The sequence below is a fragment of the Gopherus flavomarginatus genome, chromosome 10 (genome assembly GCF_025201925.1).
Source record: "Gopherus flavomarginatus isolate rGopFla2 chromosome 10, rGopFla2.mat.asm, whole genome shotgun sequence".
Classification (NCBI taxonomy): domain Eukaryota; kingdom Metazoa; phylum Chordata; order Testudines; family Testudinidae; genus Gopherus; species Gopherus flavomarginatus.
Window position 1 is genome coordinate 64,312,523 of NC_066626.1, and position 13,235 is coordinate 64,325,757.

At 42.9% G+C, this 13,235-nt stretch overlaps 1 protein-coding gene across 5 annotated transcripts in view; it reads right to left on the reverse strand.

Annotated features, from left to right (window-relative positions):
* Positions 1-4,057: 4,057 nt before the first annotated feature.
* ACMSD (aminocarboxymuconate semialdehyde decarboxylase) overlaps positions 4,058-13,235 on the reverse strand; it is a 94,455-nt gene continuing 85,277 nt past the window's right edge. For 3 of the 5 annotated variants that reach the window (XM_050916034.1, XM_050916037.1, XM_050916033.1), the window contains 2 exons: positions 9,800-9,898; positions 4,186-4,725 (listed from right to left, as the gene is read on the reverse strand). In XM_050916034.1, the coding sequence (XP_050771991.1) occupies positions 4,663-4,725; positions 9,800-9,898 (162 nt within the window). In that variant the 3' untranslated portion in view covers positions 4,186-4,662. Of the gene's footprint in view, positions 4,133-4,185; positions 4,726-6,977; positions 7,664-9,799; positions 9,899-13,235 lie in introns of those variants that run through there. The other 2 variants (XM_050916036.1, XM_050916035.1) reach the window with 2 other exon arrangements.

A 13,235-nucleotide genomic window follows, 5' to 3' on the forward strand; every position in this document is an offset into this window, starting at 1 on the left:
ATCATAGCCATTAGCATTATGAGCGATAAAAGTGTATCCCCTTAAAGCAATTGTCTTCAAAGGTTCGAACAAATTCCCTGACACATTCTTCCCCCTTAAATTCCTAGCTGGTTTCTTTATCTAAATAACCTATCTTAATATTTTTATTTTTTATTTAATATTTCAAAATAACTGTTTAAAATTCTCTTCTCTTAACCTTAACCTATATTTTCCTCTTATTTCAAAATAACTTGTTTTTCTCTAAAGTCTTTTTTAAATTCTAACAAAAAAGGATCTTTATCATGTGCTTACTAATCTTTAAAACTACTGCTGCTTCCTTCTATTTAATAACCTTTCTTTCCTTTTTTCCTCTAAACCTAACCAAAATCTTTCTTTTTGTAAATCTTTCATAACCAGCCTCTCATCTTTGATGCTTTTTCTCTAAACTTTTCAAAAAACAAGCACACAACATTTCCTCTATCCAAAAATAATAATTTTTTTCTTTCAAAATGGCCGACAGCTAAACCTAACAAAAAATCTTGCTTTTTAAAAAAATCCTTTCCTTTAATCTCTCTCACAATATCCAGCCAAACATATCAGATCACAAGCACGCAACATTCCCCCGGCCAAACATAAGAAAATTTTTTTAAAACCCTTTCAAAATAGCTAACAGCATGAGACCTATACATGAATAGAAATGGAGCTGGAGGGCGGGATATAAGTCTTAAATGGGGTGTAGAAACCTGTCAAAAATACATGGTGATGAATACTATTGAGGTTATACTACTGCTGTGAAATCAACTGGAGCGCGTCTCCTCTGCTTCTGTTGGTCTACGCTGAAGATGACAACCTACTATTCCTATCAGTTCCTCTCTTAGTGCTATTACCTAAATGGGAATGGAGGTACAAAGTGCCCCAGGTGACACAGGAAGTCTGTGCAGTGTAGTCCCAGGGCATGGTACCCACATTGTCTGAATCCCAGGCTAATTCCCTAACCACTAGACCATCTCCCTCACCTAAATCTCATTACTGAATTGGCTGGGAATCAAACTGAAGTCAACTGCTTGAGAGACAGCTGTACTCATCACGTACCACCAGCACTCCAGTTCTTCCAGTAGTTCAAGAGGCAGAGGTCTATGCAGTGGATCTAGAAGTTTCAACCCTGCTGATGATACTTTTTCTCTGTTTTTGTCCCAGTGATCTACCTACTAGTGGTACCTCTTTTCTGTTCCTTAAGAGCATGAACAGCAAGACCTGAAGAGGAAGAGATTTATGCAAAGAGGCAGCAGGACTGGGAAGGAAAACAGGTCTCAGTGTGTGCTCTGCTCAAACTGACTAATGCACCTTATGGTGCCTGCCATAGTGAGAGAGTAGGGGAGGCAGAGATTCTAGCTGTAGAGAGCGAGGGAAAAAGAGGCAGGCTATGTCATGGAGATTTGTTACTGATGATAATATCATCTAGTTCTTATATAGTGCAGATCATCATTGGTCAGAATAAGAGTTGGGGGAGTCTCTTCATGCCACCACATCTCAATGGAATTCTGATGTGTTTTGCTCTCATATTTACTCCTGGAACTGTATTTTGGTTAGTTCTATTAAATATTCCAGCACTGACTTGACAGAACACTAGTAAATGTAGAATAGAGAAGAATCCTGCAAGGACAAAGATGAACTGGATGATGTAATCTTTCTGTCTCTAACTGGCCCTGAGCCTAGTTGTTGATCACCTTTAAGACTCAGCTGCTCCAGAGGCTATTTTTAACTACAGTGATAGGTGTTTGTAATTAGAATCTCATCAGTGCTTTCATACTTGAATGGTCCCTTACAATATGTGTTAACTACTTATGCTAAACAATCTGTTCCACCTTGCATTTTGCTGAGACACTGAGACTTCCTTTCCCAGACCTGAAGAAGAACTCTCTGTGGCTCGAAACTTCTCTCTCTCACCAACAAAAGTTGGTCCATTAAAATGTATCACCTCAGCCACCTTGTCTATTTAAACATCTGTAAGAAGCAAAGCTAAAAAGGTTATGAGGAGGGTGGGAAGAAGGGACTGGTATGAAAATTAAGCTGCCTTGTCTCCACTTTGAATTTAATTACAACAAGTTGGTGGAGAAATCATCTAACATTTAAATAACTGAAGAATTTATCCTTTAGATACTTACAGACTTTAAAGGAGAGAAAAGTTTGACAGGAAAGACAATGTCTTTTATGCCTTCTACTCACTGAATGTCCATTGAAGGGCTTGCTGGACTGGGTGCAATTAAATTTAACTGAGGACACTTTACCTAGCTTCCTTGTCCTCATACATAAATGTGTAGGTCCAGATCCGCAAAGGGACTTAGATGTTGCAATGCTTTTAGGTGCCTAGAAAAATTACTGGAATAACAATGTGATCCACATAGCTTGAGTTAGGTGCCCAGGTTCCCCATAAGTTGAATGGTGAGAGAGGTGCCTAAGAGCAGGATCCACAAAAGCCCAGCATGTTAGGCAGGAACCCACATAAGTCAATAGCAGATGGCAATGAGAGAAGTGTGTCCTAAACCCTGTTCCTCTCACAGAGTTTGGTGCCTAAGTCTGGGATGCAGGGAGGCCCTTATCTCTGCTAACGATACACAGCCAGACACCCCTCTTCTGGAGCCAGGTGGCTTAGGCGCCTAAGTTGTTTCTTGCAAGGTGGAGTTGTGTTCACTAACTTCATGAAGCAGCAGCAACTGCCTCCCTTATACCTTTAGCCCAGTGGTAGAGTACCCACATGGGATGTAGGAGACCCCTGCTTCAAGTCCCCCCATATCCCTGATGAGAAGAAAGGATCTCAACAGGGGTTTCTTACCTCTCAGGTAAGTGTCCTAACCATTGGACTACTAGATATTCTCATGTGGGTCTTTTTCCATCGCTCTTGTTAAAGTTGTTCCACTTTAATTAAATATTAATTGGGTCAGAGAAAATGAGAAGCATTCCATAGGCCAGCAGCAAGGGAATTTACTGGAGAGGTAGAGTACCCCTGTTCAAATCCCTTCTCATCAAGAAGAGGACAAACTTGAAACAGGAGGTTTCCCACGTTCTGGGTGAGTACCATAACCACTGGACTAAAGGTTATGAAGGAAGTCCCTGCCTTCCTTCTCTTCCCCCCACCCCGATGTTTTTGTGTGAAGTTAGGCAGCCTCTGAGCATGCCTTCCAGATTGGACCCTACAGCAAGATTGACAGAGGAATGCCTACCCTCCCATGCTTTGTGGATTGATAGATGTCTGGGTTTAGGTGGGAGATAGATGTCCAGGTGCCTGGAGTGAGGCAGCAGTGCACATGCCCAGAGGCAAAAACATAGGTGTCTAGGGAACAATTACTGCAGAAACTTAGGCACCTAGTGAGTTTAGGAACCTATAGGGTTAGGCAATAACTGAGTGGAGATGTTTTGGATCACAGTGTCACCTAAAACTGGGATTTTAGGCACCTAAATTCCTTTGTAGTATATTCATTTAGCCCCTGGAATGTATCTGTCTAAGGGCCTGGTGCTGTGAGGTGCTGGGTGTCTACTAAAAGGTGCTAAGCACCCTTAGCTCCCATTGAATTTCTGTACTCTTCCACAGAGTCGTCTTGGAGAAATAAGATAGATAAGACCTGAATTCCTAATGTGTAAAATAAGCAAAAAACCAACACAAAAAACCCTTACCCTTAAAAAGACTCCCAAATGTTTCACGCTTTTTCATATACTATAAAGAAGCAAAAACAGATGCAAGCTCAATTTTTTTCCTTTGCAGTTCAACAGAGGCTGATGATATCCATGAGAATTGCTGGTGTTCAGCATCTTTTAGGTTCAGTCTGTAAAGTAGGATGGAGGTGCTCAGCTACATTAGGAATTCAGGTATTTTCTGTCTTTCTTTCCCTGGAAGATTCTATGGAAGACTAGAGTACGAGTGAGATTATGACTTCACAAGTACCAGTGTACTGAAACCTGAGCAAATGAGAGGGGAAAGAATAAGGGCAATGCATTACCATTCCAGTGACTTAAAAATGCTTTTAGAAAGAGGTTGTCCAGGCAGTCACCCAACAATACTGAAAGCTCAGGTTTCAACCTACCCTTCACCATCCAAGAAACCTGGGACATCCTAGATAAAGAAAATAATCTTGTCAGTTGGGGAAGGAGTTCTACACTGAGAATAAAAAAATAAAATAAAAAATTAGAAACAACCATTAACATTTTCACATTTAAAACATGCAGCTTTATTCATGAAGAATACCCTTTTAAGTGAATGGAACATTGAATCACACTGTGTATTATTTATGTATTAATATTTAGATTATGATCATTAGGTTTCATAGTTAACAACTGAAATAAAGGAGAGAAATTCACAATGCTCATTGAGCTATATTTGCCTCCAAGAAACCTGGTATTGATAACACTGCATTCATTCGTATTCAGAAGGCTATCATCATCACAACTGAAAGAAATGAAATCTCTGTAGAAAAGCAGGGATCCCAAAAATCTGCAGGTACAACCTAAATCCCTAGGACACGGAAATTCTCAAACATGGATTTCCAGTGCCCTTGCTTTTACTTTGAGAATACCAGTAAATACTATCATTTATAAGTAGATTTTACTTGACATTGAAATGGTGGAAATACACATATGTAGGCATGTACACAAATGTACAAAAGGATACAAATTTGGTCTCTGTTAAAGTTATTCACATTGTTTTCTGTCAAGACCCAAAAATGCCAGAGCATTGCCAGCTTTGAGTTTATCCTGTAAAAGAATGTATATTTTTATAGCGAACCTTACAAATGTTGTGTATGTTAACACCTACGATATGGAAATAGGATTCTATTAATAATGTTTCAGGAAATCTCTTTCCATGGAATTACCTGCTGAAGGAAGCCCGGGATGCAGGAGCCGAGAAATGATCTTACGAGGATTCCTCTGTATCTGTCTATGGGGGTGGGTGTAGAGAGTTTTCCCTAACTGTCCCACAAAATGAGACCTTCTTCCACTCTCGGGACCGGGTAGATTCCTACAGAGCTGAACAGATCTCAAAAGATCCACAAGGCTCTGTGTCTCCATATTGGCTCTGGGGTCCCCACCCTTGTCTCCTTGGCTGCACAATTCCACACTGCTATATTGTTCACTCTTCAATTCCTGATTCACTATGGAGTATATTGTAGAAGCTTGCTGCACAGTTCACAGCTCTCCTAACCTGTTTAGGCCCCAATTCAGCAGTCTATCCCTATTCAACAAAGCACTTAAGCACATACTTAAAGGCATATCTAAGTGTATGTCTACACTACGGGATTATTCCGATTTTACATAAACTGGTTTTGTAAAACAGATTGTATAAAGTCGAGTGCACGCGACCACACTAAGCACATTAATTCGGCGGTGTACGTCCATGTACCGAGGCTAGCATCGATTTCCGGAGCGTTGCACTGTGGGTAGCTATCCCGTAGCTATCCCATAGTTCCTGCAGGCTCCCCTGCCCCTTGGAATTCTGGGTTGAGATACCAGTGCCTGATGGGGCAAAAAACATTGTCGAGGGTGGTTCTGGGTACAGCCTCACCCCTTCCTCTGTGAAAGCAGCAGACAACCGTTTCGCGCCTTTTTTCCTGGGTGAACTGTGCAAACGCCATAGCACAGCAAGCATGGACCCTGCTCAGATCAAGACCACAATCATGGACATTGTAAACACCTCGCGCATTCTTGGCAGTCTATGCTGAACCAGGACCTGCAAAGCCAGGCGAGGAGGAGGCGGCTACAGCACCATGGCGAAGAGAGTGATGAAGACATGGACACAGAATTCTCTCAAACTGTGGGCCCCTGCATTTTGGAGATCTTGCTGGTAATGGGGCAGGTTCTAGCCATTGAACGCCGATTTTGGGCCCAGGAAACAAGCACAGACTGGTGGGACCACATAGTTTTGCACAATTGGGACGATTCGCAGTGGCTGCGAAACTTTCGCATGCGTAAGGGCACTTTCATGGAACTTTGTGACTTGCTTTCCCCTGCCCTGAAACGCCAGAATACCAAGTTGAGAGCAGCCCTCACAGTTGAGAAGCGAGTGGCAATAGCCCTCTGGAAGCTTGCAATGCCAGACAGCTACTGGTCAGTCGGGAATCAGTTTGGAGTGAGAAAATCTACTGTGGGGGCTGCTGTGATGCAAGTAGCCAAAGCAATCATTAAGCTGCTGCTACGAAAGGTTGTGACTCTGGGAAACATGCCATCATAGTGGATGGTTTTGCTGCAATGGGATTCCCTAACTGTGGTGGGGCGATAGATGGAACCCATATCTCTATCTTGGCACAGGAGCGCCAGGGCACCCAGTACGTAAACTGCAAGGGGTACTTTTCAATGGTGCTGCAAGCACTGGTGGATCACAAGGGACGTTTCACCAACATCCACGTGGGATGGCCAGGAAGGGTTCATGACACTCGCATCTTCGGGAATACTATTCTGTTTAAACGGCTGCAGCAAGGGAATTACTTCCCCGACCAGAAAATAACAGTTGGGGATGTTGAAATGCCTGTAGTTATCCTGGGGGCCCCAGCCTACCCCTTGATGCTGTGGCTCAAGAAGCCATACACAGGCAGCCTGGACAGTAGTCAGGAGCTGTTCAACTACAGGCTGAGCAAGTGCAGAATGGTGGTAGAATGTGCATTTGGCCGTTTAAAGGCACGCTGGCGCACATTACTGACTCGCTCTGACCTCAGCCAAACCAGTGTCCCCATCGTTACTGCTGCTTGCTGCGTGCTCCACAATCTCTGTGAGAGTAAGGGGGAGACCTTTATGGCAGGGTGGGAGGCTGAGGCAAATCATCTGGCCGCTGATTACGCACAGCCAGACACCAGGGCGATTAGAAGAGCACACCAGGAAGTGGTGCGCATCAGAGAAGCTTTGAAAATGAGTTTCATCATGGGCCAGGGTACGGTGTGACTGCTGTGTTTGTTTCCCCTTGATGAACCCCACCCCTCCCTTGATTGACTCATTCCCTGTAAGCAACCCATCCTCCCCCTTTAATTACAGCTTGCTTAAGGAAATAAAGTCACTATCATTTAAAAATCATGTATTCTTTATTAAGTCATTATAAAAAGAGGGAGAGAACTGACAAGGTAGCCCGGGCGTGGTTTGGGAGGAGGATAGGAGGGAAGGAAAATGCCACTAAAAAAATTTCAAAGTAATGACAGCCTTTTGGTTGGGCTGTCCACGGGGGTGGAGTGGGCGGGTGCACGAAGCCTTCCCCCATGCGTTCTTACATGTCTGGGTGAGGAAGATATGGAACATGGTGAAGGTGGTTACACAGGGGCTGAAGTGGCACTCTGTGACCCTGCTGCTGTTCCTGAAGCTCCACCAGATGTCGGATGGTGTCAGTTTGATCATGCAGCAGCCTCAGCGTTGCATCCTGCCACCGCTGATCTTCCTGCCTACACCTCTGATCTTCCTGCCGCCACCTCTCGAGCGTCTCTCCTCTCCTCACGTTTGTCCATCCTACCCTCACGTTGGTCCCTCCTGTCCTCACGTTCACTGGCATCTTTCCTGTAATTTGATACCATGTCCTTCCACTCATTCAGATGAGCTCTTTCACTGCAGGTCACTTCCATGATTTCCGAGAACATTTCGTCTCGCATCTTTTGTTTCCACCGCCTTATCTGAGATAGCCTTCGGGATGGAGTAGGGAGGCTTGAAAAATTTGCAGCTGCATGAGGGAGGGAAAAAAGAGAGAGAAGTATTTAAAAAGATACATTTTACAGAACAATGCTTATACTCTTTCATGGTGAACAACACTATTCACCTTACATAGCACATGTGATTTCACTACAAGGTCGCATTTTGCATCTTAATATTGAGTGCCTGCGGCTCTGGTGTTAAAGATCTCACAGACGCAGGTCCGGGCAGCAGAATTCAGCTTGCATGCGTCCATGGTAAGCCATTATCTTTCGGCTTCTGCAGCCTTCATATACACAGTGCCCTCCTTTCCCAAATATCAAGCAAATCCCGTTCAGTGCTGCTTCTTTCCTGTTAACATGCAGCAGCAGAAATCACCCCCCACATCCAATTATCTGGGATGATCGCTTTACCCCTCCCCCCACCGCGTGGCAGGTATCATGGAAGATCACTGCTAAACACCCCCTTTCTTCCCCCACCGCGTGGCTGGTAGCAGGGAAGATTCCTGCTAGCCAAAAGAGAAAAAGCTCAGCACCATTCCCCCCCATCCCCTCCCCCTGCTTGGCTACCTGCAAGGAAGGATTTCTTTTAAGCAACAGGCAAACAGCCCAGTAGGAATGGCCATCTCTGTCCCCTTAATTAAATTCCTGAATTTCAACCAGGTTACCATGAACGATATCACTCTCCTGAGGATAACATAGCGAGATAAAGAACGGATGTTGCTTGAATGCCAGCAATCACCAGGACCATTAGCAGCTAGGCTTTGTCATGCAAAGATACCCGATTACTTGCTACATGCACGGCGTGGTAAAGTGTCCTACCATGGTGGACGGAATAAGGCTGCCCTGCCCAGAAACCTTCTGCAAAGGCTTTTGGAGTACCTTCAGGAGAGCTTCATGGAGATGTCCCTGGAGGATTTCCGCTCCATCTCCAGACATGTTAACAGACTTTTCCAATAACTGTACTGGCCGCGAATGCATCGCAAGTCCTCAGGGCAAATTAATCATTTAAAAACGCTTGGTTTTAAACCATGTTTTATATTTACAAAGGTACACTCACCAGAGCTTGCTTCCATGGCTTCATTGTCTGGGCTAGTGGCTTGGGAGGGCTGGGAGGGTAATTCCATCTGGGTGAGAAAAAGCTCCTGGCTGTTGGGGAGAACAGAGTGCTGTGTGCTCTCTGCAAACTTGTCTTCCTCTTCTTCCTCCTCATCTTTCCCGTCCGCAGAATCCTCAGCCATGCTGAGATTACCACCCCCACCTCGGAATCGACGGACAGGGGTGGGGAACTGGTGGCGGACCCCCCTAGAATTGCATGCAGCTCAGCGTAGAAGCGGCATGTTTTCGGCCTTGGCCCGGAACTTCTGTTTGCTTTTTTGGTTTTCTGGTAGACTTGTCTGAGCTCCTTAACTTTCACATGGCACTGCACTGAGTCCCTGGTGTGGCCTTTCTCCATCATGGCTTTGGAAATTTTTTCAAATGTTTTTTCATTTCGTCTTTTGGAACAGAGTTCTGTTAACACGGAATCCTCTCCCCATATAGCGATCAGATCCAGTACCTCCCGTGCGGTCCATGCTGGAGCCCTTTTTCGATTCTCAGGAGACTGCATTGTTACCTGTGCTGATGAGCTCTGCGTGGTCACCTGTGCTGGTGAGCTCTCCACGCTGGCCAAACAGGAAATGAAATTCAGAAGTTCGTGGGGCTTTTCCTGTCTACCTGGCCAGTGCATCCGAGTTCAGATTGCTTTCCAGAGCGGTCACAGTGGTGCACTGTGGGATACCGCCCGGAGGCCAATACCATCGATTTGCGGCCACACTAACCCTAATCTGACATGGCAATACCGATTTCAGCGCTACTCCTTTCATCGGGGAGGAGTACAGAAACCGGTTTAAAGAGCCTTTTATATCGATATAAAGGTCCTCGTTGTGTGGACGGGTGCAGGGTTAAATCGGTTTAACGCTACTAAATTCGGTTTAAACGCGTAGTGTAGACCAGGCCTAAATCAAGCACGTGCATGTGCTTTCAGTGCTGTGGGGAACTGATTCTTAAAGACTAATCCCATACCCTCTGAAGTTAATGGAAAACTCTCATTGACTTCTTAGGGCCTTGGGTCAGGCCCTAAAAATGGAAGCTTAAAAACTGAAATAAAAAAATGTAAAGAATTTTACCTTTAGTCCACTATCAAACTCTTCCATAGAATCAATCAGTTTTCCAGGTTCTAGTTCCCCTAGTGGAAAAGGGTAATCTGTTCCCAAAAGAACTTTGTCCTGCAAACAGAAACAAATTGGGCATTTCATAAAAGAGCTGCACATCCTCTGTGGGGTTCTTAAAAACAGTATAAAATGATGAGTATATGCCGCACAGATTTTCTGTGGTATCTGTTTCAATCATTTTTAAGATTCTAAGTTTTGTTTTCTGGAAAAAACCCAACCCCCAAAAAAGAACACTTCCCAAGGTTTCCTGTATTTTGTACAAATTTGAATGAACAGATTTTTGGATAACCCAAGAATGATGATTTTAAGGGCTAGCTATGCTTGGGTGTGTTTTCATCTTGATACATGGAAAGTTCAAAATGTAAATCCTTGGCATATGGAAAGAACATATATCCCTTTGCAGGAATGTGTTGAACAATGAAACACTTCCTAGTTTGGTTAACTGAAGTAATCTCATATTGCCTTGAAATGTATAAAACAAAGTATCCAACACTCATCTTCTTTGGGTTCTGACCTGGGTTGACTGCAATACCGTGATTCATAATGGGGTCATGACCAGGTGGTCCTATAGTTAAGTTGCCTGTAAAGGGGAAAAGATGGGTTTATTTCCTTTATGGGATGTAAAGAACATCTGAAAGCTTAGTTTTATTTCTGCTTGATTTTCCCATTATAAATCCATATCTTGCGTAACTTGAAAGATTCTGCGGTAATTGGAAAACTAATGGAACTAGGACATTGTAAGAGACCAGAGACTAAAAGCTGTGCAATTGAGAGGGAGAGAGATTTTTAAGCTGTTTAAAACCCCCTTTTGATCAGAAGGTTTCCCCAGTTTGCTCTATATGTAGTCCACACTAACTCTACCAAGTGAAAACTTACTGCCTTCCTCGGCTTGGTATTATTCATATAAAGGAACTAGTATAAAGTGCAGCCCAAACCTTCACCCTGGGTTTGGCTGCTCCCAGGATGCCTTTTAGGAATCTGGTCAGTTTACATCTTGGGTATTCTAAAAAAGGGAGCACCATTCCTTATTCTTGGTTGAGCCATCTGCAAAAATGAGTCAGAAAACCACACACATTTTCCAGCAGGATCAGCTTCTGTTATGGTACAGTGTCAGGCAAAAACTGACAACCTGTTGCACACCTATTTAACTCTGATGTTTAAAGAACAATTGAGAGCAAAATGTAAAAAGAGCCAACCTTTCTGTCTCATCAAGCATGGTAAGAGAGCTTATATACATGCATCTCTAAGAAGTCAGAAGTCCTCCAGAGACTACCAGATTTGATATTCCAGGATGGAATCAAATCACACACACGGAGATCTGGGAAACCTGGGCTATATTTACACTATGGACCTTACAGCAGCACAGATGTATCACTGCAGCTGTGCCATTGCAAAATCTCCTGTTTAGCCTCTCTATGCTGTTAGGAGAAAGTTCTCCCACCGGCATAATTAAAGCACCCCTAACAAGCAGTGGCACGTACGTTGGCAGGAGAGTGTCTCCTGCCGACTTAGCACTGTCCATACTATACCTGTGCTTTTATGGTTAGGGGAGTGTTTTTTTTCACACTCTGACCAACAAAAAATTTACCGACAAAAGTGCTAGTGTAGACATAGCCTTAGAGTGTCACTGTTCAATACAAGGTGGAACAGATTATTTTACCATAAGCAGTTAACACATATCAGGGGACCATTCAGTGTGAAGTAGCCCATTAACACCCCTCCAGTCATAGAGAGGAAAGGAGGTGGGAGGGAAGCAGCTAGGTGTGTGTGTGTTGTTAGTGGGTTACAGATTGTTGTAATAAGATTGGCTTGCAGTGATACTCTGAATTAATTTCCCAGACCTGAAAAAGAACTCTGTGTAAGCTCAAAAGCTTGTCTCTCTCACCAACAGAAGTTGGCCCAATAAAATATATTACCACACCGACTTTGTCTCTCTAATGTCCTGGGGTCAACACAGTTACAACAACATTGCATATATTTTTAGAGTCAGAGTTTTAGAGCCAGAAGGACCACTAGATCATCTAGTCTGACCTCCTGTATATCACAGGACATCAGCACCACCCAGCATCTGCATACTAAATCCAACAACCACAACTTTGGAATGCTTGGGGTTGGCAGTATTAAAACAAAGCCATGAAGCATGTTCTCAGGTGTTTTAGGATAGGATTTATTTTATTTGCCAAATGCTGCTTAATTTTTTCTGTGTCCAGTAGGTGTCACCCTGGGGTCTCTGAAAGAATCTGTACAAGAAGATACATGAAAGTGTAGAATCTGCAAATTGGTTGTATTTTGTATGTGTGCATCTGCTTCACTACAAAAACCTTGGGGTCAAATTAGAATAGGAGAATGTATACCTTTTTTGTCTGCTAATACAATTTCTGAGAACAGTTTACATGAGAAACGTATTAGGGTCTGTGTATTTAAACACCTCAGGATGCTACTTGATTTACAATATGTTTACTGATATTGGGACATTTTCTGTTCCAGAATACACACCTAGGAGAGAAACGTCGTTTCTTCCGTGTGCAGCATAAAATACTGTACAATATTATTAGATGGATTTATTTGGAAAGGAGAATGAAATTTAGTGTGTCAGATAAGATCAACCAATCTAGGGAGATTCTTACATTTTTATTTAAGGTTCCTTATGTGGGCCAGAGCAGAAGAAAGTCTGATGCGCTGGTTTTTGTTCCTCTCTCACTAGAATCTCTGGTGTAAACTATCCCAATTTAGCTTTTGTTGTTAGTTTCCTCTGATTTAAAGTATTTTACAGCTGATCACACTACTGCCAATGAACTGATCTGATGAACTTCTGATAAATAAGGACTTTTGGGAACATTGTGGCTCTGCCACTGATTTGCTGAATGGCTTTGGACAACTCAGCTTCTCTGTGCCTTGGTTTTATCACCGTCTATAAAATGGTGACTGTAATGCCTATTCACAATCACCTCCCTCCCAGAAGTATAGTGAGGATTCATTAGGTAATGTTTGTAAAGCACTTTGCAGATGTATGGGACTCTTAAGTCTTAGCATGTTATTTATTAATTATTATCTAGGAGCATGGCCTAAATTCTTTTTCTCACTGAGGATTTGTAGTTTGACATATGAATAGATCCACTTAACATTGCAGCTCTGCTTTAAATAAGACATAGATTGCAGATAGGGCTGTCAAACAATAAAAAAAATTAATCGCAATTAATCGTGAGATTAAAAAATCACAATTAACCGTAGTTTTAATTGCACTGTTAAACAATAATAGAATACCATTTATCTAAATATTTTTGGATGTTTTCTACATTTTCAAATATATTGATTTCAATTACAACACAGAATACAGCGTGTACAGTGCTTATCTGATCTTATGTTTGATTACAAATATTTGCACTGTAAA